Below are 16,225 nucleotides of genomic sequence, written 5' to 3'. Positions count from 1 at the left end.
TGGGCATATTCTAAAGAGAAGCGAAACCATGCGGCCGATGTCGGGGAAAAAAACAGCCCAAAAACCGGAGTCCATTAACCCGACTCCGGTAATACACGCCCAGTGTTTGCCCCATACACAGATGACAATGACCTGCAGGGAAGCCCCTAAGGGTCAAACATTACCAGTGTCTATAGGTATTCTATTCAATAAAAACTAGTATACTGTGTCTTCTGTCAGTATAATCTCTAGAGAATAAATACATGCGTGTCGGTTAACATCCTACTGCTCTGAAAACCTACACACACTGCAATAGGAAAGCCCTTTCCAGGAGCCCAATCCCCAACAGAATGGAAGGGCACAGCCAATTCTGAGATATTGCCTAAAGGCCCAGAAAATAAAAGACTGCACTTACCTCTATGCTGATAGTCAGCATGTCACAGTATCAAGAGGTCTTCTCCCTCCTGCAGCTCTGTGAAAACATAAGGGCCTTAGTTAACATTCTCTAAGACCATCAACATAAGGGCAGCACAAGTATGGGAGGCAAAGTGAGGCTAAAACCCCACCAGTTCCCATTGCTTTAAAGCCACCTGTAGCTCTACTCTAGAGGCTGACAAGGAATACGGCTACACCCTATAGTAAAATAGTACACTTTGGCACCATTTTAAAAATAATACACTCTTGATTGAAGAATCTAAAGTGGGAGGGAAGGGAGGAGCTATACATACAGCTCTGCTGTGGTGCTCTATTCCTCCTCCTGCTGACCAGGAGGCGATATCCCACAAGGATGAAATCCGTGGACTCATTGTATCTTGTAAAAAAAAAAAAACCTATTGCAGTGATTTAAAAACATTGGGGCAGTGCTACTCATTTGATGTTCTGTACATGCAATAAACTGGACTCTGTCGTGATAGGGAAATTTAGAGTGTGAAGGTTTTATTTATTGCTATGCAAGACACCACATTAAATGTAAAGAAGAAATTACCTGTCAAATTGTTGCTTGGTGCTGACAAAAGAACTTGCGCTTCTAAAGCTTTAAGCACAGACAGACAAACTGCTCCCAGAGTTACCAGGTCAGGACCACACTCTGATGTTTCATTAGCACCTCCAAAGCTGCTGCATCGTTCACTAACAGGCACTTGCAGAAGCCATCCCTGGCGCACAGCACTCAGTAGCACCTCCCCAAGGGCTGACACATAATCTACTTGGGGATTGGATATCTGTGGTACAGGGAGCAAAGATGGCAGGAAATGTTCTCCAGCTTTATTCAGAAGGCATCTCTTTAGCACCAGAATGATCTGCTTCTTTACAAAGTAACTGAATGAAGAAGATATCAGACTCAGAGTCTGAGGAAGGGTAATTAACAAAACCTGCTCACATAATGGGAGATTCAACTTCAGCTTTGTTTTTAGTGCAACTAGAACTTCCAACAAGTCTAGGAAACATGAGAGGTGGATGTCAGAATCTAGCTGCTGACAAGGAGTTGAACAATGTTGATAAATAATAGAAGAACAGAATTCTCCAAATACTTTATCCAGAGGTTTAAGAAGATGCAGAAGAGTAGCTGAAAGAGATGGGAATGCAAAACAGGTATTTATTAGATATATATCCGAGAAAATACAGACTGCAAGTAGGCAAACAATAATAAATACAAATGTTTTAAAATGGTGGTCATGTCATAACTTAGATATGGTACAATAAAAATGACAATTTAAACCGCTATAGAAAGATCACCTCTTTATCACAGTTCTTGAAACATAATTAACCTTCACTGATGGGTAGGTAGAACCTCCCATATGTTTCTACGACTTACACCATTCACCTACCTAGATGTTTTAGATGTGCATCTACCCATTTGGTGTAAGGTAATGTGAACTGAAGCACTACTCCAAACTTATTTTATTTTTTTAATTTTGTCCAACCTGAGCAATGAGCACCTGATCAAAGAAATCTCTAAGGCTTTCCAAAAGTGATTTTCATAGATTTCTCACACCTACATAAATGCAAAATAGACACAGCCAATGTGAAAGTATCAGGGACTAATTGATTAAGGCAGAGATTACAAGTTGAGTTAAAAATATTAGCACTGTTGAGCGCCAACACTGAATGTTATATCAATAGAGCTCTTATTCTTGCACTGATATTACACATTCAAAGTAAAAAGGTAGCGCTCGTGCGAAAGCCTTAGGTACGCTAACATCTGGAGGTAGGATAGTTCGGCCCTCACCTTTTAGACTTCTATGGTGCATGCTACAAACCACTTTTCTGGCTTTCACTCAAGCACTAACCCCAGGGTGGATTTGATTTAAATCACAAGTCAATAAGACTATTTAAGTCATTGTTTTCTACATAATTACTAATTTAGTTATATACAATTAGAAATACATAGATAATTATCAAATTATATGGAGGTAAACTATCTCCAATATAATAGGTTAATCATTCATATTTGATACATTTTTCAGCTGTACTTTATTGGAAAAGGAAAAATAATAATTACCTTTATAATAATAATTTAAAATAGTTTTATTTAACTAAAGAAAAATAATCATTACCTTTTATAATAACAATTTAAATAATTGTATTTAGCTTAAACAATAACATTATAGGTTTCCTATTTTTACTGCTTGCCCCTCCCTCCTTACACTTAGCTCCGTGTATAAATATATTCCACTCCAATCAATGTTCTATTCATTGAACTTCTTGTAGCTTAGTAAGGGGTTGATTCTGTTTACACGGAATTACATTGGAACAATTGGATTAAAGGGACAGTTAAGTCAAAACTAAACCTTCATGAACCAACATGCAAATTTAAACAACTATCCAATGTACTTCTATTTTGCTTAATTCTCTTGGTATCCTTGAAAAGGTTAGCTCAGGAGCAGCAATGTACTAATGGGAGCTTCCTGGCTGCATATATATACCTCTTGTCATTGGCTCACCCAATGTGTTCAGCTAGCTCCCTGTACTGCATTGCTGCTCCTTCAACAAACATTGAGAACTACAAAACCAAGAAAATGTTATAATATCTTCTACATAGAAAAAATGCCCCAAATAATCTCACAGAAGCTTCTGGAAAGCATGACATTGTTAATAGATTAAAATAATTAATTTACCAAAAAAAATTACAGCTATGAATTACCAGCCCCGGCTACAATTCATTTTTTCATTGTTTATAGCACAAATTATCATACAAATGATGCAATTAATTAGTGCTTTGGATAGCAGAATATAATATTATATAGTATTACAATATTCTCACCCAGCTACTTATTAATGTCACCCGGCAGGCAACATTTTCTGTGGAGAAAACTGGATTATAATGTATCTTAAATAGAAAACTATCTTTGAATAGATTTTTCCCCAAAGAGCATTTTATTTAACCCCTTAATGACAAAAGACGTACCAGGTACGTCATGCAAAAACTAACTGTTAATGACAATAGACGTACCTGGTACGTCAGTTGTCTAACAGAGTGCTGGAAGTGATCACAACCGCTTCCAGCAGCTCTGAGGGTATTGCAGTGATGCCTCAATATGGAGGCATCCTGCAATACCCCTTTACAAGCCTCCGATGCAGAGAGAGCCACTCTGTGGCCCTCTCTGCGCCGGTAGCGATGGTGCCGTTGTCTGGGTGGGAGGAGGGAGCGTGTGCACGATGCGCGCAAGCACGATATGCGCGCATTAGCCACACTGACACCAATGAAGTAGAAAGGGGAAAAAAAAGTTAAAATTTTTTTTTACATATAAAAGGATCTGGGAGGGGGTGGGGGTATTGTGGGGGGGCTGCTACACTACAGAAATAATTAAAAAATAAAAATAAAAGTTAAAAATAAAATACTTTGGTTTGTGGGGCCAAACTGGGTACTGGCAGACAGCTGCCAGTACCCAAGATGGTGGTAATTAGGTAGGGGAGAGGGTTAGAGAGCTGGAGGGGGGGATCAGGGAGGTTGGTGCTAAGGCAGGGGTCCATCACAACTAAAATATTTTATTATTTAAAAAAAAAAAAAAAAAAAAACTTTTATTTAGTACTGGCAGACTTTCTGCCAGTACTTATGATGGCGGGAACAATTGTGGGGTGGGGGAGGGAAGAGAGCTGTTTGGGAGGGATCAGGGGGTGGGATGTGTCTGGTGGGAGGCTGATCTCTAAAATTAACCCTGCAAGCTCCCTACAAGCTACCTAATTTAACCCCTTCACTGCTGGGCATAATTCGCGTGTGGTGCGCAGCAGCATTTAGCGGCCTTCTAATTACCAAAAAGCAACGCCAAAGCCATATAAGTCTGCTATTTCTGAGCAAAGGGGATCCCAGAGAAGCTTTTACCACAATTTCTGCCATAATAGCACAAGCTGTTTGTAAATAATTTCAGTGAGAAACCTAAAATTGTGAAAAATGTAAAGTTTTTTTTTTTTTATTTGCTCGCATTTGGCGGTGAAATGGTGGCATAAAATATACCAAAATGGGCCTAGATCAATACTTGGGGTTGTCTACTACACTAAAGCTAAAATTAACCCTACAAGCTCCCTAATTAACCCCTTCACTCCTGGGCATAAAATACGTGCGGTGCGCAGCGGCATTTAGCGGCCTTCTAATTACCAAAAAGCAACCACAAAGCCATATAAGTCTGTTATTTCTGAAAAAGGGGATCCCAGAGAAGCATTTACAACCATTTGTGTCATAATTGCAGAAGCTGTTTGTAAATAATTTCAGTGGGAAACCTAAAGTTTGTGACAAAATTTGTGAAAAAACATAATTTATGTAAGAACTTACCTGATAAATTCATTTCTTTCATATTAGCAAGAGTCCATAAGCTAGTGACGTATGGGATATACATTCCTACCAGGAGGGGCAAAGTTCCCCAAACCTCAAAATGCCTATAAATACACCCCTCACCACACCCACAAATCAGTTTAACGCATTTGTGGGGTGATAAGAAAAAAGTGTGAAAGCATAAAAAATAAGGAATTGGAATAATTGTGCTTTATACAAAAAAATCAAAACCACCACAAAAAGGGTGGGCCTCATGGACTCTTGCTAATATGAAAGAAATGAATTTATCAGGTAAGTTCTTACATAAATTATGTTTTCTTTCATGTAATTAGCAAGAGTCCATGAGCTAGTGACGTATGGGATAATGACTACCCAAGATGTGGATCTTCCACGCAAGCGTCACTAGAGAAAGAGGGATAAAATAAAGACAGCCAATTCCGCTGAAAATAATCCACACCCAAAATAAAGTTTAAATCTTATAATGAAAAAAAACTGAAATTATAAGCAGAAGAATCAAACTGAAACAGCTGCCTGAAGTACTTTTCTACCAAAAACTGCTTCAGAAGAAGAAAACACATCAAAATGGTAGAATTTAGTAAAAGTATGCAAAGAAGACCAAGTTGCTGCTTTGCAAATCTGATCAACGGAAGCTTCATTCCTAAACGCCCAGGAAGTAGAAACCGACCTAGTAGAATGAGCTGTAATCCTTTGAGGCGGAGTTTTACCCGACTCGACATAAGCATGATGAATTAAAGATTTTAACCAAGATGCCAAAGAAATGGCAGAGGCCTTCTGACCTTTCCTAGAACCGGAAAAGATAACAAATAGACTAGAAGTCTTTCGGAATTTCTTAGTAGCTTCAACATAATATTTCAAAGCTCTAACTACATCCAAAGAATGCAATGATCTCTCCTTAGAATTTTTAGGATTAGGACACAATGAAGGAACCACAATTTCTCTACTAATGTTGTTAGAATTCACAACCTTAGGTAAAAATTTAAAAGAAGTTCACAACACCGCCTTATCCTGATGAAAAATCAGAAAAGGAGACTCACAAGAAAGAGCAGATAATTCAGAAACTCTTCTAGCAGAAGAGATGGCCAAAAGAAACAAAACTTTCCAAGAAAGTAATTTAATGTCCAAAGAATGCATAGGTTCAAACGGAGGAGCTTGAAGAGCCCCCAGAACCAAATTCAAACTCCAAGGAGGAGAAATTGACTTAATGACAGGTTTTATACGAACCAAAGCTTGTACAAAACAATGAATATCAGGAAGATTAGCAATCCTTCTGTGAAAAAGAACAGAAAGAGCAGAGATTTGTCCTTTCAAGGAACTTGCAGACAAACCTTTATCCAAACCATCCTGAAGAAACTGTAAAATTCTCTGAATTCTAAAAGAATGCCAGGAAAAATGATGAGAAAGACACCAAGAAATGTAAGTCTTCCAGACTCTATAATATATCTTTCTAGATACAAATTTACGAGCCTGTAACATAGTATTAATCACAGAGTCAGAGAAACCTCTTTGACTAAGAATCAAGCGTTCAATCTCCATACCTTTAAATTTAAGGATTTGAGATCCTGATGGAAAAAAGGACCTTGCGACAGAAGGTCTGGTCTTAACGGAAGAGTCCACGGTTGGCAAGAGGCCATCCGGACAAGATCCGCATACCAAAACCTGTGAGGCCATGCTGGAGCCACCAGCAGAACAAACGAGCATTCCTTCAGAATCTTGGAGATTACTCTTGGAAGAAGAACTAGAGGCGGAAAGAGATAGGCAGGATGATACTTCCAAGGAAGTGACAATGCATCCACTGCTTCCGCCTGAGGATCCCTGGATCTGGACAGATACCTGGGAAGTTTCTTGTTTAGATAAGAAGCCATCAGATCTATTTCTGGAAGTCCCCACATTTGAACAATCTGAAGAAATACCTCTGGGTGAAGAGACCATTCGCCCGGATGTAACGTTTGGCGACTGAGATAATCCGCTTCCCAATTGTCTATACCTGGGATATGAACCGCAGAAACTAGACAGGAGCTGGATTCCGCCCATACCAGTATTCGAGATACTTCTTTCATAGCCAGAGGACTGTGAGTCCCTCCTTGATGATTAATGTATGCCACAGTTGTGACATTGTCTGTCTGAAAACAAATGAACGATTCTCTCTTTAGAAGAGGCCATGACTGAAGAGCTCTGAAAATTGCACAGAGTTCCAAAATATTGATTGGTAATCTCACCTCCTGAGATTCCCAAACCCCTTGTGCTGTCAGAGACCCCCAAACAGCTCCCCAACCTGTCAGACTTGCATCTGTTGAAATTACAGTCCAGGTCGGAAGAACAAAAGAAGCCCCCTGAACTAAACAATGGTGATCTGTCCACCACGTCAGAGAGTGTCGTACAATCGGTTTTAAAGATATTAATTGAGATATCTTTGTGTAATCCCTGCACCACTGGTTCAGCATACAGAGCTGAAGAGGTCGCATGTGAAAACGAGCAAAGGGGATCGCGTCCGATGCAGCAGTCATAAGACCTAGAATTTCCATGCATAAGGCTACCGAAGGGAATGATTGTGATTGAAGGTTTCGACAAGCTGAGATCAATTTTAGACGTCTCTTGTCTGTCAGAGACAGAGTCATGGACACTGAATCTATCTGGAAACCTAAAAAGGTTACCCTTGTCTGAGGAATCAATGAACTTTTCGGTAAATTGATCCTCCAACCATGATTTTGAAGAAACAACACAAGTTGATTCGTATGAGATTCTGCTAAATGTGAAGACTGAGCAAGTACCAAGATATCGTCCAAATAAGGAAATACCACAATACCCTGTTCTCTGATTACAGACAGAAGGGCACCGAGAACCTTTGTAAAAATTCTTGGAGCTGTTGCTAGGCCAAACGGCAGAGCCACAAACTGGTAATGCTTGTCTAGGAAAGAGAATCTCAGAAACTGATAGTGATCTGGATGAATCGGAATATGCAGATATGCATCCTGTAAATCTATTGTGGATATATAATGCCCTTGCTGAACAAAAGGCAGGATAGTCCTTATAGTTACCATTTTGAATGTTGGTATCCTTACATAACGATTCAATATTTTTAGATCCAGAACTGGTCTGAAGGAATTCTCCTTCTTTGGTACAATGAAGAGATTTGAATAAAACCCCAGCCCCTGTTCCAGAACTGGAACTGGCATAATTACTCCAGCCAACTCTAGATTTGAAACACATTTCAGAAATGCTTGAGCTTTCGCTGGATTTACTGGGACACGGGAAAGAAAAAATCTCTTTGCAGGAGGCCTTATCTTGAAGCCAATTCTGTACCCTTCTGAAACAATGTTCTGAATCCAAAGATTGTGAATTGAATTGATCCAAATTTCTTTGAAAAAACGTAATCTGCCCCCTACCAGCTGGGCTGGAATGAGGGCCGCACCTTCATGTGGACTTTGGAGCTGGCTTTGGTTTTCTAAAAGGCTTGGATTTATTCCAGACTGGAGATGGTTTCCAAACTGATAACGCTCCTGTGGGTGAAGGATCAGGCTTTTGTTCCTTATTGTGACGAAAGGAACGAAAACGATTATTAGACCTAAATTTACCTTTAGATTTTTTATCCTGTGGAAAAAAAGTTCCTTTCCCTCCAGTAACAGTTGAGATAATAGAATCCAACTGAGAACCAAATAATTTATTACCCTGGAAAGAAAGGGAAAGCAAAGTTGACTTAGAAGACATATCAGCATTCCAAGTTTTAAGCCATAAAGCTCTTCTAGCTAAAATAGCTAGAGACATATACCTGACATCAACTCTAATGATATCAAAGATGGCATCACAAATAAAGTTATTAGCATGTTGAAGAAGATTAACAATGCTATGAGAATTATGATCTGTTACTTGTTGCGCTAAAGCTTCTAACCAAAAAGTTGAAGCTGCAGCAACATCCGCTAAAGATATAGCAGGTCTAAGAAGATTACCTGAACATAAGTAAGCTTTTCTTAGAAAGGATTCAATCCTCCTATCTAAAGGATCCTTAAAGGAAGTACTATCTGCCGTAGGAATAGTAGTACGTTTAGCAAGAGTAGAGATAGCCCCATCAACTTTAGGGATTTTGTCCCAAAACTCTAATCTGTCAGATGGCACAGGATATAATTGCTTAAAACGTTTAGAAGTTGTAAATGAATTACCCAAATTATTCCATTCCCTGGAGATTACTTCAGAAATAGCATCAGGGACAGGAAAAACTTCTGGAATAACTACAGGAGATTTAAAAACCTTATTTAAACGCTTAGATTTAGTATCAAGAGGACCAGAATCCTCTATTTCTAATGCAATTAAAACTTCTTTAAGTAAAGAACGAATAAATTCCATTTTGAATAAATATGAAGATTTATCAGCATCAACCTCTGAGACAGAATCCTCTGAACCAGAGGAACCATTATCAGAATCAGAATGATGATGTTCATTTAAAAATTCATCTGAAAAATGAGAAGTTTTAAAAGACCTTTTACGTTTACTAGAAGGAGGAATAACAGACATAGCCTTCTTAATGGATTTAGAAACAAAATCTCTTATGTTAACAGGAACACTCTGAGTATTAGATGTTGACGGAACAGCAACAGGTAATGTAACATTACTAAAGGAAATATTATCTGCATTAACAAGTTTGTCATGACATTCATTACAAACAACAGCTGGAGGAACAGATACCATAAGCTTACAGCAGATACACTTAACTTTGGTAGATCCAGCACCAGGCAGAGTTTTTCCAGAAGTATCTTCTGACTCAGTGTCAATCTGGGACATCTTGCAATATGTAATAGAAAAAATAACATATAAAGCAAAATTGATCAAATTCCTTAAATGACAGTTTCAGGAATGGGAAAAAATGCCAGTGAACAAGCTTCCAGCAACCAGAAGCAATAAATAATGAGACTTAAATAATGTGGAGACAATAGTGACGCCCATCCGGAACGCCGACACTTTTGGCGCAAAAAAATGTCAAAAATGACGCAACTTCCGGCGACACGTATGACGCCGGAAACAGAAAAAAATAAATTTTTGCGCCAAGAATGACGCAATAAAATGAAGCATTTTCAGCCCCCGCGAGACTAACAGCCCACAGGGAAAAAAGTCAAATTTTAAGGTAAGAAAAAAATTGATTTATTCATATGCATTATCCCAAATATGAAACTGACTGTCTGAAATAAGGAATGTTTGAACATCCTGAGTCAAGGCAAATAAATGTTTGAATACATATATTTAGAACTTTATATAAAAGTGCCCAACCATAGCTTAGAGTGTCACAGAAAATAAGACTTACTTACCCCAGGACACTCATCTACATGTAGTAGAAAGCCAAACCAGTAATGAAACGAGAATCAGTAGAGGTAATGGTATATATAAGAGTATATCGTCGATCTGAAAGGTAAGAGATGAATCTCTACGACCGATAACAGAGAACCTATGAAATAGACCCCGTAGAAGGAGATCATTGAATTCAAATAGGCAATACTCTCCTCACATCCCTCTGACATTCACTGCACGCTGAGAGGAAAACCGGGCTCCAACCTGCTGCGGAGCGCATATCAACGTAGAATCTAGCACAAACTTACTTCACCACCTCCATAGGAGGCAACGTTTGTAAAACTGATTTGTGGGTGAGGTGAGGGGTGTATTTATAGGCATTTTGAGGTTTGGGAAACTTTGCCCCTCCTGGTAGGAATGTATATCCCATACGTCACTAGCTCATGGACTCTTATTAATTACATGAAAGAAAGTGAACTTTTTTTTTTTTTTTTATCGCATTTGGCGGTGAAATGGTGGCATGAAATATACCAAAATGGGCCTAGATCAATACTTTGGGATGTCTTCTAAAACAAAATATATACATGTCAAGGGATATTCAGGTATTCCTGACAGATATCAGAGTTCCAAAGTAACTAGCGCTAATTTTGAAAAAAACAGAATTTATGCTTACCTGATAAATTACTTTCTCCAACGGTGTGTCCGGTCCACGGCGTCATCCTTACTTGTGGGATATTCTCTTCCCCAACAGGAAATGGCAAAGAGTCCCAGCAAAGCTGGCCATATAGTCCCTCCTAGGCTCCGCCCACCCCAGTCATTCGACCGACGGACAGGAGGAAATATATATAGGAGAAACCATATGGTACCGTGGTGACTGTAGTTAGAGAAAATAATTCATCAGACCTGATTAAAAAACCAGGGCGGGCCGTGGACCAGACACACCGTTGGAGAAAGTAATTTATCAGGTAAGCATAAATTCTGTTTTCTCCAACATTGGTGTGTCCGGTCCACGGCGTCATCCTTACTTGTGGGAACCAATACCAAAGCTTTAGGACACGGATGAAGGGAGGGAGCAAATCAGGTTACCTAAACGGAAGGCACCACAGCTTGCAAAACCTTTCTCCCACAAATAGCCTCCGAAGAAGCAAAAGTATCAAATTTGTAAAATTTGGCAAAAGTGTGCAGTGAAGACCAAGTCGCTGCCTTACATATCTGGTCAACAGAAGCCTCGTTCTTGAAGGCCCATGTGGAAGCCACAGCCCTAGTGGAGTGAGCTGTGATTCTTTCAGGAGGCTGCCGTCCGGCAGTCTCATAAGCCAATCGGATGATGCTTTTAAGCCAAAAGGAAAGAGAGGTAGAAGTCGCTTTTTGACCTCTCCTTTTACCAGAATAAACAACAAACAAGGAAGATGTTTGTCTGAAATCTTTTGTAGCCTCTAAATAGAATTTTAGAGCACGGACTACGTCCAAATTGTGTAACAAACGTTCCTTCTTTGAAACTGGATTCGGACACAAAGAAGGTACAACTATCTCCTGGTTAATATTTTTGTTAGAAACAACCTTAGGAAGAAAACCAGGCTTAGTACGCAAAACCACCCTGGGGGCTAGTTATCAAGCCGTCTACTTTTCTGGCTTCGCCGGCCCAATACGTCCGCCTAAGCTCGCCTACCTTCGCCGCCGCGGACCTTGAATACGTTCGCCTAAGTTATCAAATAAAGCTGTCAAAAAGCCGCGGGGCGATCAGCAACGGACTGTGACAGTTATCACTCATCCGATCTCGCTGCCCTTCGGCTTTTTCCCAGCTTTATTGCTAGCCTGTCACTAAGCACTCACACTAAACTGCACTGTTCTGCCCCCTATACCGGCGCCCCCGGAGCCCCCCGCAACTAAATAAAGTTACTAACCCCTAAACCGCCGCTCCTAGACCCCGCCGCAACTCTTATAAATGTATTAACCCCTAAACCGCCGCTCCTAGACCCCGCCGCAACTCTTATAAATGTATTAACCCCTAAACCGCCGCTCCTAGACCCCGCCGCAACTCTTATAAATGTATTAACCCCTAAACCGCCGCTCCCGGACACCGCTGCCACCTACATTATACCTAGTAACCCCTATCCTGCCCCCCCTATACCGTCGCCCTCTATTATAAAATTATTAACCCCTATCCTGCTGATCCCGCACCTCTCCGCAACTAAATAAATAGTTTAACCCCTAAACCGCCGCTCCATGAACCCGCCGCAACCTATAATAAATTTATTAACCCCTATCCTGCCCCCCACTACGCCGCCGCCACTGTAATAAAATGATTAACCCCTAAACCTAAGTCTAACCCTAACCATAACGCCCCCCTAACTTAAATATTAATTAAATAAATCTAAATAAATTAACTCTTATTAACTAAATGAATCCTATTTAAAACTAAATACTTACCTTTAAAATAAACCCTAATATAGCTACAATATAAATAATAATTATATTCTAGCTATCTTAGGATTTATTTTTATTTTACAGGTACCTTTCAATTTATTTTAACCATGTACAATAACTATTAAATAGTTATTAACTATTTAATAGCTTACCTAGCTAAAATAAAGAGAAATGTACCTGTGAAATAAATCCTAACCTAAGTTACAATTACACCTAACACTACACTATACTTTAATAAATTATTCCTATTTAAAAATAAATACTTACCTGTAAAATAAACCCTAAGATAGCTACAATGTAATTAATACTTATATTATAGCTATCTCAGGATTTATATTTAGTTTACAGGTAACTTTGTATTTATTTTAGCTAGTTAGAATAGTTATTAAATAGTTATTAACTATTTAATAACTACCTAGCTAAAAGAAATACAAAATTACCTGTAAAATAAATCCTAACTTAAGTTACAATTAAACCTAATACTACACTATCATTAAATTAACTAAATAAACTACCTACAAAGAACTACAATGAAATACAATTACATAAACTAACTAAAGTACAAAAAATAAAAAAAGCTAAGTTACAAAAAATAAAAAATTAAGTTACAAACATGTTAAAAATATTACAACAATTTTAAGCTACTTACACCTAATCTAAGCCCCCTAATAAAATAACAAACCCCCCCAAAATAAAAAAAATCCCTACCCTATTCTAAATTACATAAATTTCAAAGCTCTTTTACCTTACCAGCCCTTAAAAGGGCCATTTGTGGGGGCATGCCCCAAAAAGTTCAGCTCTTTTGCCTGTAAAAGAAAAATACAACCCCCCCCCCAACATTAAAACCCACCACCCACATACCCCTAATCTAACCCAAACCCCCCTTACAAAAACCTAACACTAATCCCCTGAAGATCATCCTACCTTGAGTCGTCTTCACTCAGCCGAGCCACCGATGGAACTGAAGAGGACATCCGGAGCGGAAGAAGTTAATCCTCCAAGCGGCGCTGAAGAAATCTTCCATCCGATGAAGTCATCATCCAGGCGGCGCTGAAGAAGTCTTCGATCCGGCCGATGTCATCTTCAAAGAGGCGCTGAAGAGGTCTTCTATCCGGGCGAAGTCATCTTCCAAGCCGGGTCTTGAATCTTCCTTCCGCCGACGCGGAACCACCTTCTTCACCGACGGACTACGACGAATGACGGCTCCTTTAAGGGACGTCATCCAAGATGGCATCCCCTCAATTCCGATTGGCTGATAGGATTCTATCAGCCAATCGGAATTAAGGTAGGAAAATCTGATTGGCTGATGGAATCAGCCAATCAGATTCAAGTTCAATCCGATTGGCTGATCCAATCAGCCAATCAGATTGAGCTTGCATTCTATTGGCTGATCGGAACAGCCAATAGAATGCGAGCTCAATCTGATTGGCTGATTCCATCAGCCAATCAGATTTTCCTACCTTAATTCCGATTGGCTGATAGAATCCTATCAGCCAATCGGAATTGAGGGGACGCCATCTTGGATGACGTCCCTTAAAGGAGCCGTCATTCGTCGTAGTCCGTCGGTGAAGAAGGTGGTTCCGCGTCGGCGGAAGGAAGATTCAAGACCCGGCTTGGAAGATGACTTCGCCCGGATAGAAGACCTCTTCAGCGCCTCTTTGAAGATGACATCGGCCGGATCGAAGACTTCTTCAGCGCCGCCTGGATGATGACTTCATCGGATGGAAGATTTCTTCAGCGCCGCTTGGAGGATTAACTTCTTCCGCTCCGGATGTCCTCTTCAGTTCCATCGGTGGCTCGGCTGAGTGAAGACGACTCAAGGTAGGATGATCTTCAGGGGATTAGTGTTAGGTTTTTGTAAGGGGGGTTTGGGTTAGATTAGGGGTATGTGGGTGGTGGGTTTTAATGTTGGGGGGGGGTTGTATTTTTCTTTTACAGGCAAAAGAGCTGAACTTTTTGGGGCATGCCCCCACAAATGGCCCTTTTAAGGGCTGGTAAGGTAAAAGAGCTTTGAAATTTATGTAATTTAGAATAGGGTAGGGATTTTTTTTATTTTGGGGGGGTTTGTTATTTTATTAGGGGGCTTAGATTAGGTGTAAGTAGCTTAAAATTGTTGTAATATTTTTAACATGTTTGTAACTTAATTTTTTATTTTTTGTAACTTAGCTTTTTTTATTTTTTGTACTTTAGTTAGTTTATGTAATTGTATTTCATTGTAGTTCTTTGTAGGTAGTTTATTTAGTTAATTTAATGATAGTGTAGTATTAGGTTTAATTGTAACTTAGGTTAGGATTTATTTCACAGGTACATTTCTCTTTATTTTAGCTAGGTAAGCTATTAAATAGTTAATAACTATTTAATAGTTATTGTACATGGTTAAAATAAATTGAAAGGTACCTGTAAAATAAAAATAAATCCTAAGATAGCTAGAATATAATTATTATTTATATTGTAGCTATATTAGGGTTTATTTTAAAGGTAAGTATTTAGTTTTAAATAGGATTCATTTAGTTAATAAGAGTTAATTTATTTAGATTTATTGAATTAATATTTAAGTTAGGGGGCGTTAGGGTTAGGGGTTAATCATTTTATTACAGTGGCGGCGGCGTAGTGGGGGGCAGGATAGGGGTTAATAAATTTATTATAGGTGGCGACGGTGTAGGGGGGGCAGGATAGGGGTTAATACATTTAATATAGGTTGCGGCGGGTTCAGGGAGCGGCGGGTTAGGGGTTAATACATTTATTATAGTTGCGGTGGGCTCCGGGAGCGGCGGTTTAGGGGTTAATATGTATAGAGTAGCTTGCGGTGGGCTCCGGGAGCGGCGGTTTAGGGGGTAATAACTTTATTTATTTGCGGCGGTGTAGGGGGGGTCAGATTAGTGGTGTTTAGACTCGGGGTACATGTTAGGGTGTTAGGTGTAGACAGCTCCCATAGAAATCAATGGGATGTCTGTCAGCAGCGAACTTGTACTTTCGCTATGGTCAGACTCCCATTGATTCCTATGGGATCCGCCACCTCCAGGCTGGCGCTTTGAAAACCAGGTACGCTGGGCCGTAAAAGTGCCGAGCGTACCTGCTAGTTTTTTGATAGCTAGCAAAAGTAGTGAGAATGTGCCGCATCTGGAGTGACGTAAGAATCGATCTGTGTCGGACTGAGTCCGGCGGATCGAAGCTGACGTCACAAAATTCTACTTTTGCCGGTCTCGAGCCTTTGATAACTAAGGCGTATCAGCCTCGCCACAAATACGCTGCGGAATACGCAGCGTATTTGAGGTTGACGGCTTGATAACTACCCCCCCCTATCTGCATGGAACACCAGATAGGGCGGAGAACACTGCAAAGCAGATAACTCGGAAACTCTTCTAGCAGAAGAAATTGCAACCAAAAACAAAACTTTCCAAGATAGTAACTTAATATCTATGGAATGTAAAGGTTCAAACGGAACCCCTTGAAGAACTGAAAGAACTAGATTTAGACTCCAGGGAGGAGTCAAAGGTCTGTAAACAGGCTTGATCCTAACCAGAGCCTGAACAAATGCTTGAACATCTGGCACAGCTGCCAGTCTTTTGTGTAGTAAGACAGATAAAGCAGAGATCTGTCCCTTTAGAGAACTTGCAGATAATCCTTTCTCCAAACCTTCTTGTAGAAAGGAGAGAATCTTAGGAATTTTTATCTTATTCCATGGGAATCCTTTGGATTCAAACCAACAGATATATTTTTTCCATATTTTATGGTAAATTTTTCTAGTTACCGGTT

At 39.7% G+C, this 16,225-nt stretch overlaps 1 protein-coding gene across 2 annotated transcripts in view; it reads right to left on the bottom strand.

The window, feature by feature from the left end:
- LINS1 (lines homolog 1) overlaps positions 1 to 16,225 on the bottom strand; it is a 135,681-nt gene that overhangs the window by 40,016 nt on the left and 79,440 nt on the right. For both annotated transcript variants that reach the window (XM_053717601.1, XM_053717602.1), the window contains exon 6: positions 965 to 1,543. In XM_053717601.1, the coding sequence (XP_053573576.1) occupies positions 965 to 1,543 (579 nt within the window). The remainder of the gene's footprint in view (positions 1 to 964; positions 1,544 to 16,225) is intronic.

The sequence above is a fragment of the Bombina bombina genome, chromosome 6, assembly GCF_027579735.1.
Source record: "Bombina bombina isolate aBomBom1 chromosome 6, aBomBom1.pri, whole genome shotgun sequence".
Lineage (NCBI taxonomy): Eukaryota > Metazoa > Chordata > Amphibia > Anura > Bombinatoridae > Bombina > Bombina bombina.
This window is presented reverse-complemented; position numbering and strand designations above follow the sequence as displayed.